Consider the following 11,109-nt stretch of genomic DNA (forward strand, 5'->3'; position numbering starts at 1 on the left):
ATTAAGCAGCACCTAACAGTGAGTGGGCGAGGCTTCCTCTCATTGTGTTCCTCTCGCTCGTAAAAAGACTAGAGAGCACCAGCAGTACTAGGATTCCTAGCTAACCATAGCGAGTGGGCGACGCTTTCTCTCATTGTGTTCCTCTCCAATGATTGATCCATTGTGATCTGATTTCTGTCGTGAAACACATCCCTTGTGCCGCGTACCCCCTCGCATCGCCTCCCCTCGGGCGACGCCAGGGGCTCCGTGCAGATGGGTGGCAACGGTGGCTGCAGATCTGGAGTCCTGCCCAGATCCGTCGCGGTGTGGCCCCGGCGGGCCAGCGGCGCGAGGAGGGACCGGCAAGGGGCGGCGCGAGGAGGGACCGGCAAGGGGCGGCTGGAGGTCCCTGCCGGTGTGCTGACGGCGGTTTTCTTCTTCACGGCGAAGCTCCGTACGGTTCCAGTCAACATGGAGATCGGGGGACGCGACTTCCGGTGAAAATCACACCGACTACGGTCATCCTCCTTTAATAAAAAATAATAATTCTGATTTCTGTCGTGTGTGTGCTTAGCTCGTTGATCATCTACCACATTGCCAAATACTTCCTCTGTTTTATAATGTAGTTCATATAAATTTTCCGTAAAGTCAAACTTTACAAACTTCCACCAAGCTTACAAAGAAAACTATTTATATCTACAGTACCAAATATATACAACATGAAAACACGTCTTGTGATCTATCTACGGATATGTATATTCTAGATTTATGTGTTTTTCTCTACAAACTTGGTCAAGATTTATAAATTTTGGCTTTTCAAAAAATCTGTATGCACTACATGTGAACGGAGGGAGTAAAAAAATTAGCAAATTTTCAGAGAGAGAAATTATAGGTTTCAGTAGAAGAATTTCCCTAGTCCCTCGGCCTTAATCGGCAGGATATGAAGGTGCCAAGATGAATGGCCCTTTCGAAGCTACATCCAGACCCAACAAACGGCCAGTATGTAGCACTAGAATATATACTTACAAAATGCATTATTAGTTCCGGCAACGGTCTCCATCTTGGCATCCATAGACGGTCGGCTCAGACCTGGGAAACATGAGCGTGAAGCTCTCCTCCGGAGGTTTCAGTCCATCTTCGCATCCATCTGGAATGTACTGCTTAGTTAGGGAGCTTCCTGCATACCGTGAAATGCCAATACAGGTGAGAATAGACAGATGACCTACATACACCTCACATGGTGTACAGGACCAACCTCCTTTACGTGTCCAAAGTCAACAGTGAAACAAAGCTTAGCTTTACAGGCATACACACTACTTTTTTGACATGTATGTTTGTATTTACGGAAACTTCTAGGTGTCTCAAATCGATATAATTAAAAGCATGTATAAACTCTCCCCAGGGACAAAGAAAACAAATGTTTTGAACTCTACAAGTACCTGGCTTCCAAAAGAAGCAGCGTAGATCACATCAGGAAGATTGGCAAAAACAGGCGATTGCATACTCACTTACAGAAACTGATCAATATTGGTTGATCCTCTGATGTCTGATCGAGCTGGCCACGTCACGTCTTGTTTGCTTTACTCAGCACACCTGGAGGATTGGGGAATCGGATTCTGGAAAACCGTTGCCCACTCTTAATCCCTCTCCATCATTCAATCACATGCAAAAAAAAAGGATGCAAATGCGGGAATATACGCATCACGTTTTACCTTGCCGTCAATCAGACAGCTTGCAATGCATGAAACCTACTCATTTGCTTTGGTTTGTGTAGTTTTTTTTTAAGAACGAAGGCTCGCGAAGAGCCCGGCTTTGAATTAACAAAGCCATCAACCGCCCAGGAGTTACAACAGACAATCCAACTTACAACGGTCAGAACGATACAACGGGGAACACTGCAAAGCCTACTCACTACAACCTCCGCAAGCCGCAAATGAATTGCAGCTTGCACAGGCCGAGCACTCCACACTAGGATTATATGTAGCAGAAAACGAAGCAGCACAGCAGGACATAGCCGACCTTCGAGGATGGACCGTGCTCCAGGAACACCTAGAGAAGAAGGGAACCAACATCTTCCCTCTCAATCACCGAAAAGGGACCCTTCCCCCTCGCCATGGCACGTAGGCACCGCACCATCGGGATTTCGAGAAGCTCACCCTAGAGCTGGAAGAATGTCGCCCTTGCATCACAAGGTGGACGTAGGATGACCACATCGATTTGGGATATGCCGCGCCGGCTGCTCCGCCACAGTCCATGCCCAACTAGTTGGAGACAAGCTTCAAGGAATTCGACGACGCAGAGGAGGTAGCTCAATCCCTCACCTGCATAACCTCCCGACCGAGCCCCGCACCCTTGACGATGCCTCCAGCAAGGTCACGACGCGCAAGGCGCCGCCGACGCCAAATCTGCCGAGGATAAAGGTTTTCACCCGGGCAGGGGGATCGGGGTGGAGAGCAGGGGACCTCGGCTGTGCCCCCATGAAGGAAAGCAGCGCCCTTGGGCGTTGCCGCCGCCGGGCCGGCCGGACCGGCCAAGGTTTCCCCCGGTTCCCTAGCTGACCACCAACACGCACCAACGTCGGAGCCAGAAACGCTAGCCGACACCGGAGGCAAGAGAGAGGCATCAGGAAATAGGGATTTCGCACCTCCAGATCTGACGAAGAAAGCTTCACGCCGCGGCCGGATTGCACTAGCCACCTGCCGCCCGCACGGCCGGGCACGCTGGCCAGCACCCCCTGCGAACGCCGCCCACCGCCCGACGACGTCGTCTCTCCGGCAAGGGCCGCCGCCCCAGGAACCACGGGCCTCCAAGAGGGGGAGGAGCGCCGAGATCCCCGCCGCCACCTTCACCGCCGTCCGCGCGGGCTTCCCGGCGGCCGTCTCTGGTAGCGGCGAGGGGGTGGGGGGGGGGGGGAGAGGGGGTGGAGGGGGGTGGCGGCGGCGGCGGAACCCTAGTCGCCCCTGAGTCGCCTAAGGGGACGACACGAGGGCCGGGAGGAGGAAAGCCTTTGGTTTGTGTGGTGGGCATCAAGCTTGAGAGGAGCAAGCAAAGTGGTCGCAGCTTCCATCACAACGCACAAGAATTTCCAACTCCAACCGCGGATGCAGGTGAACAGGATTTGGGAACATGGCAACAAGTGTAGATCAAGGCAACATCATCTAGGAATCAGATTGTGACTGGTCACCAAAGTCATTCATGACGAAGATGCATGCGATCTTACCCGAGCTAAGCAGTAGCATGCTAGCTTTAACAGAAAAGGTGAAAGGAGAGCCCATACCAGGATAACCAGTTGTCCGTGTATGTAGCATGTATGACCAAGCCGGCAACCGGTAGTGACGATCGAGTGCCCGCACCACCACGAGGAGTAATAAAATTGGTTAACTTCAGCAACATGCATGGCCCTTTCACGATGAGGAAGCATGCAGTTTTCAACACCAAATCAAATCACCCCTTGGCACTAACTGGGTGGAAGTGCCTTCCCTAAAGATCTGATGTTGACACAACCAAAAAGAGATCATTTACTATGCAAGCTAAGACCAGGCTTTAACAGGCGTAGTTCCATCCACTTAATGAAATGTTGCTCCACCTTGTTAATGATCAAACCTCAGTGCTTCCACCGTTTAGAAACCACATGTTAACACAGGCATAACAAACTTCTATTCTATTCAAGTTTCAGTAAGGAAGGTTTACCCCCAACTAGCACGATAGGGAGGCTGTTCCTTCTTGCCACGGTGGAAATCCATATAAATTCCATCTTCATAATATTCATGCTAGTCGCGTGCCAGGTTTCACCACACACATATCACTGATTACTTATGAACTGAGTTTCGGCAGAAGAAATTTGCATTTCCATAATAATTGCCTTGGGTCAAATCAGCACCTTATCAGAGCATGACTCTTTCTCTTGCAAAATTTGAGGTGCTAACCTATGCATTCAGAAACTATTTAAATAGCCTCAATCCATCTTTTGTTTCAAGAAAAACTCCAACTTTTCTCATCCAAGTTTTGCAGTACGTACCTTAAGTCCGCTTCACGAGTTTATATGTGTCTTCTATTATGAATCTAAAGTGATGTTGCTACGAGTCCCTCCTTTCCGATTTAAAAAGCTTAGACATATCCCTAGATCGATAATTTGACTAATATAATACAAATTATACGTTACAAAAGTGATACCGTTACAAAATGTAGATCGACAATTTGACAAGTGTAGTACAACTTGTATGTGAAAAAAAAATATTGTCGGTTTAGGAATACGTGTAGGCCTTTTAAACCGAAAAGGAGGAAGCTTCTAAACATTTATCAATAGGAGTCAAAACGATATTAGGTCATACCTAGATACATAGATGTATTTTTTAGTCACAAGTGTATGATTGTATTATACTACATTTCGTTACCATGAGCGATGGTCGGTTCAACAATTAAGATCTCTAGATCGGACTATTTTTTTTCATGTTGTGGCTTATTTTGCTTCTCGTTGATACCACATGTCACCTAGACGTCCACCGAAAGTCGGCCCATCAGCCGCGCTAAGGATCAAGGAAGGAGCTGGTTTGGAGTACACGACAAGCCTACCCAGAGATCATGGAGGATCATCAACCACCATAGCTGACTAGGACCCGTTGTAATCCTAGGCCTCGTCGACCTTTCTAAGGCGAGATGGGGCTAGTCACTGGACATAGAACATTATCATAGCTTCACCCCCTTGATACACCTACGATCATCCTTTACCTTGTACACCCCATCCATAAATATAATCGAACATCAGTAGGGTTTTATCTCCAGAGAGAAACCCTGACATGTGTAAATATTGCTCGCTGCTTACCTTCTAGATCATCTGACTAGCCGCGAGACCAAGAGGGTCTGCTGGATTTTAGATCGGCATTCTGCAATCATTGATGACGGTGTAGTCTTTGGATAGAACCTCCTCCGTGTTAGGTTGTTTATCTACTACTAGTACTTTGTATTCATATCTGTAAAACAGCTAATTTTCCTTTCTTTTTATTTTTGACATATTGACTGTGTACATCTTGTTATTCTAAACTTGAATATTCGTTCCTTGCAATTATATTAACTCCATATATATAATAATGTCCTTGCGCAAAAAGAAAGTTTGGGCTAAGCAGTGTCAGCATCCGACAACGTTAAAGGAGTTTATCCTCAAGTCGGATGACACCGACCGCGCTAGGCTCCACAGGTCGCCGTCGCTGGCGCCTGTGATCGAGGAAACGTGTAGCGTGCCACCACCGGAGTAGGGCGTGGCGCTGCTGAGTTCGTCGACGATGAAGGGCATGCCATTCGTCGTCTTGGCCGACGGGGCGTCGGACAGGCCGTTGAGCTCGTACTCCACGAGCCGGTCAAGGGCGTCCCAGTCGCCGCTGTACTCGGTCGGCGGCGGCAGGAGTCCGCCGGGAAGGACGTGCTCGAGCGGCGGGAGCTTCATGAACTTCTCGTATAGGGTGCTGCTGCCGTTGTGGCCCGCGCCGTCGATCAGGTGGTCCAGCGCTGACGATGATGGATTGGTGGTCTCCTGCTTGCACGGCGTCATGTACTGGTTGAGAATATGGTCAAGCGCGTCGTCGCTGGCGGAGTAATGCTGCTGTATCTGGGTAGCCTTGGCGTGGTCGCTGGCGGTGGCCACCGTCGACGAGCAGTTGCGCCGGCTGCGCGCCATGGCACCGGCGCCGACCAGGTTGTTGGACGCCGCGGCACCACTGCCGCCGTTCTGGCCAGCTAGGTGCTGCACGGCGATGTTTTCTTCTTGAACAACCTGCAGATGACCCAACCGTCCTCCTGCGCCGACGACTGGTCCCCTGCCACGCCGCCCATCTGCTCATATCATATGGATAACACCGTCAATTAATTTGCATCAGATCGATCGGTGGGTAATTAGATTAGGCTAATCATGCATGGTGTTGAATTTTCTAATGGAACGTACTACTCCCACTAGCTAAGCCAGCTCAAAAGGTATGTCGATGTCCTAGGGTTTGACCCTAGAAAAAGCTCTCTCAATAATGGGGCTTTGTTAATTACTCCTTCTGTACTATACCTTTCCATGACGCCCACCCGATCGAAAGGAAATCCCAACTCATACTCGCAAAATAGAATTAATTAATTCAATAATTCTACACCTACATGAAGTTACGAAAGTTCTAGATCCTTCTCGCTAGTTATCTCTTGCCCCCCCCTCCCCCCCCGGTTGAATTTCAGGGAGGTGGGCCCCAACCTCCCCTTAGGTCCAATAGCTAACTTACGTAGAACATCTACGTAGGTCTACCATTGCTTTGCATTATGTCATGTGTGTCCCCATTCTCAACCACCACCTGGACATACAGTCGCATATGTGCCACGTGAGCATACACCTAAGTACGTACCTACATAGTACACTTAATTAATCACCCGCAAAAAAATAGTACACTTAATTACCGCATGCATGCATCACTAGCAAGCTATCGTGCATGCAGTACGTTTTACAGTGTGGACCGTAAATACGTACCAGGGATGAGGCGCCGGAGTAGTAGGGGGCGTTGCCGGCGGCTGGGTTGCCCGGGTTGTTTCCCGGGGTTGCGGCGTCGTCGAGGCGGTACTCGTGCATAATCCAGTCGGACTTGTGGCCGTGCGGGGCGCGGCCCTTGTAGAAGACGAGGGTCTTGCGCATGCCGATGCGGCTGGAGCCGGCGGCAGAGTAGATGGCCTTGTCCCGGCCGGTGGCCTTCCAGAACCCGGCGGCCGTGGCGCGGTTGGTGCGCGTCCCCGTTGGATATTTCTTGTCCTTGTGGCTGAACAGGTACCAGTCGTTCTGCGGGCCTGTTCCGATCCGGCAGAGCTCTGCATGAAGTATTCCATGGCCAATTAGTTCACCATACATACATGAGGACCAACATGATATGCATACTTGCATTGTGCAATTGCACCGGGACAGTAGACGATGAACGAAGGAACTCATGCACTCACCTTGGATGTCCCATGGCTCGAGCTTGGTGAGGTCGACGTCGCGGATGACGTCCAGGTCGATGCGCTGCGGGGCCACCTTCTTGGCGAGGTAGTAGGTGAGCAGCTCCTCCTCCGTCGGGTGGAACCGGAACCCCGGCGGCACCACCGACTGCCCGTTCACGGAGATGCTCATGATCGAAATGGAGGGGAGACGATGGAGTTGAGTTGAAGGGAATGGAGTTTGTTGCCGGTGATGGGGTACAAGGAAACAACTGCAACGGACGTGGGTGGTTATATATAGCTACTGATGGGTCGAGCAAGCACACTGGCTCGGCCACAGCTCTAGCTCCAGCTAGCTAGGTAGGGGAAGTGCCACCAACCTTGATAGGGAAACGCCAAGACGACAGTAGTCCCTGCCGGCAAGGGGAAGAGAGAGTGAGAAGAGGAAGGGGGGCGGGAAAGGAGAGAGGACACGCGACCTTAAAAATCTCCACGAAAACCACACCCAAAACCGAACTGATCCCCTCTGCGTCACCTCCAGCGCCGGGCAAAATCATCAGGCATCACAGCATGGCATGGCCACCGTAACCACCACTGCAACTACTGCAACAGCACCAACGGCATCATCGATCATCGACAGGGACGGGTGTCGACGATCTCTCTTCTTTTTTTCATGTTCATGCGTGACCTTTTTATAAATTAAAAGAAAATTAAGCTGCAGAAAGTAAAAGATGTGCGTGTGCCAGCCGTTTCTCTCTTCTCTTTCATGTTCATCCATAATGTTGTGACAAAATTGTTAGGATGATCTCCACCGTGTGGGCCCAACGGCCCACCGGGCCCTTAGATCTGCCCCCTGATCGGGGGCGCTCAACCCACTATGGGTGACGGGCCCCTGTCACCTGCACTATATAAAGAGGTGGGGTCGAAGGCTCGCATCACGAGGTTCGTCGCACAGCCGTACACCCCACCTAATCCCCTACCGATCTAGGGTTAGTGCAGTGCTGATGGGAAGCTCCGCCACCACTACTCTCTGCCACCACCGCCGCCATCCACCATGGCCGGCAACTGGAGCTCCTCGAGCCACAAGGAGAAGGTAGGTTCACCGGATTAATCTACCCTACCCGATCCACAGATCTATCAATGGTACACTAGTAGAAAACAGGGCTATGGTCCAGGCCGGCTCAGCCCATTAGTCCCGGTTCAGTGTATAACCGGGACTAATGTGGGCATTGGTCCCGGTTCGTGAGCCCAGGGGGCCGGCTGTACCACGTGGGCCATTGGTCCCGGTTCGTCTGGACCTTTTGGTCCCGGTTGGTGGGCCGAACCGGGACCAATGGGCCTCGCTCCTGGCCCACCACCATTGGTCCCGGTTTGTGGCCTGAACCGGGACCAAAGGCTCCCCTTTAGTCCCGGTTCTTGCCACAAACCGGGACCAATGAGGTGCCTATATATACCCTCGCCCGCGAGCAGAGCACTCCAGTGCTCTGTTTTTCTCTGGCCGGCGAGGGGAGGGGTTTGTGGTGCTCTAGCTCACCTCCTATGCACATGAGGTGTTCGATGGAATGCCCGAGCCACACTACTTAAACTTTCTCCTCTCGAAGCTCGACCTCCAAGCTCCATTTTCCTCGAGATTTGTCTAGATTTAGCGGTCCGTCACGCCCCGTCCCCGTCTTCACCGCCGTCGATCACCCGCGCTGATCTCATCACCGACACCACCGTGGTGAGCCTCTTGTTCTTATCTTCTTTCTGAAAGGAAAAATATTCTTACTTGTCTGTTTAGATAGATACTTGTATCATTTTCTTACATTTATTATTGCATCTTATATAGTGCGATGGTTTTGGTATCCGCCCCCGTCGGCCCTCGTCCTGTCTATGATTCGGATTTGGTATGTACATTATCTTCATAACTATTGGTTCATTTATTGTTTATGAAAATTATGCCGACCAACGTGACATAGATTTTATTTATCTAGGATGTATGTGAATCGGAAATGCCAACCGACCCTATTGTCGAGAGGTTAAATTTAGTTGAAGAAGAAAACAATTTGTTAAAGGAAAAAATAAAAAAAATTGAGGAGGAGAAGATGATATTGGAGTTGCATGTTGCGGATGTCGTCGATGATCACAAGATCAAGATGGATGCAATGCGCTTGAAGATTAGAAAGATTAGAAAATATGCCATTCATACCGAGGCTTGGTATCATTATGCCGTTGGATCAATTGTTACCTTGGTTGCGATTATGATCGCATTTGTTTTCGCATTGAAATGTTTTACATAGTTTCAATGTATGGTTTAATTAATTAGATGCTCTGGAGAGCTATATGTTGTTAGATGAGAACTATGTATGCACTTTGGTTTTAATGTGATGATGAACTTCTATTAATTTGGACACTTAATTATATATAATCCACGAAGATGAACCGGCAATGGATGTACGGTGACAGACACACCCGCGAGTACATTAAGGGCGTGCATGAGTTTCTTGATGCGGCTGAGGCAAACAAGCAGAATGGTTTTATGTGTTGTCCATGCACTGAATGTGGGAATACGAGGTCTTACTCTAACCGGAAAATCCTTCACTCCCACCTGCTTTACAAGGGTTTCATGCCACACTATAATGTTTGGACGAGGCACGGAGAAATAGGGGTTATGATGGAAGACGGCGAAGAAGAAGAGTACGATGAGAACTATGTGCCCCCTGAATACGGTGATGCTGCAACGGGGAGAGCTGGTGAAGATCAAGAGGAACCAGACGATGTTCCCAATGATGCTGCCACGGGTGAAGCTGCTGAAGATAAAGAGGAACCAGACGATGTGCCCGATGATGATGATCTCCGCCGGGTCATTGTCGATGCAAGGACGCAATGCATTAGTCAAAAGGAGAAGCTGAAATTCGATCGCATGTTAGAGGATCACAAAAAAGGGTTATACCCCAATTGCGAAGATGGCAACACAACGCTCGGTACCGTACTGGAATTGCTGCAGTGGAAGGCAGAGAATGCTGTGGCTGACAAAGGATTTGAGAAGCTACTGAAAATATTGAAGAAGAAGCTTCCAAACGATAACGAATTGCCCGACAATACATACGCAGCAAAGAAGGTCGTATGCCCTCTAGGATTGGAGGTGGAGAAGATACATGCATGCCCTAATGACTGCATCCTCTACCGCGGTGCCTACAAGGATCTGAACGAATGCCCGGTATGCGGTGCGTTGCGGTATAAGATCAGACGAGATGAGCCTGGTGATGTTGACGGCGAGCCCCTCAGGAAGAGGGTTCGTGCGAAGGTGATGTGGTATGCTCCTATAATACCACGGTTGAAACGTCTGTTCAGAAACGAAGAGCATGCCAAGTTGATGCGATGGCACAGTGAGAACCGAAAGAAAGATGGGAAGTTGAGAGCACCCGCTGACGGGTCGCAGTGGAGAAAAATCGAGAGAAAGTACTGGGATGAGTTTGCAAAGGACCCAAGGAATGTATGGTTTGCTTTAAGCGCGGATGGCATTAATCCTTTCGGGGAGCAGAGCAGCAATCACAGCACCTGGCCCGTGACTCTATGTATGTATAACCTTCCTCCTTGGATGTGCATGAAGCGGAAGTTCATTATGATGCCAGTTCTCATCCAAGGTCCTAAGCAACCCGGCAACGAAATTGATGTGTACCTAAGGCCATTAGTTGAAGAACTTTTACAGCTGTGGAATGGAAACGGTGTACGTACGTGGGATGAGCACAGACAGGAGGAATTTAACCTTAAGGCGTTGCTGTTCGTGACCATCAACGATTGGCCCGCTCTCAGTAACCTTTCAGGACAGACAAACAAAGGATACCACGCATGCACGCACTGTTTAGATGACACTGAAAGTATATACCTGGACAAATGCAGGAAAAATGTGTACCTGGGCCATCGTCGATTTCTTCCGACCAACCATCAATGTCGAAAGAAAGGCAAGCATTTCAAAGGCGAGGCAGATCACCGGAAGAAGCCCGCCATGCGCACCGGTGATCACGTGCTTGCTATGGTCAATGATTTACACTACGTAATCTTTGGAAAGGGTCCCGGTGGACTAGTTGTTCCGAATGACGCTGAGGGACACGCACCCATGTGGAAGAAGAAATCTATATTTTGGGACCTACCCTACTGGAAAGACCTAGAGGTCCGCTCCTCAATCGACGTGATGCACGTGACGAAGAACCTTTGCGT

General features: G+C 49.8%; 1 protein-coding gene across 1 annotated transcript; it reads right to left on the bottom strand.

Annotated features, from left to right (window-relative positions):
* Positions 1 to 4,946: 4,946 nt before the first annotated feature.
* Positions 4,947 to 7,183, bottom strand: LOC125525379 (NAC domain-containing protein 43). The gene is given in 4 exon segments (XM_048690384.2): positions 4,947 to 5,733; positions 5,736 to 5,805; positions 6,473 to 6,804; positions 6,931 to 7,183. Coding segments are annotated over 4 exon segments (1,203 nt in total). The 5' UTR covers positions 7,103 to 7,183; the 3' UTR covers positions 4,947 to 5,104.
* Positions 7,184 to 11,109: the final 3,926 nt, after the last annotated feature.

The sequence above is a fragment of the Triticum urartu genome, chromosome 7A, assembly GCF_056163025.1.
Source record: "Triticum urartu cultivar PI428250 chromosome 7A, HENAU_Tu73, whole genome shotgun sequence".
Classification (NCBI taxonomy): domain Eukaryota; kingdom Viridiplantae; phylum Streptophyta; class Magnoliopsida; order Poales; family Poaceae; genus Triticum; species Triticum urartu.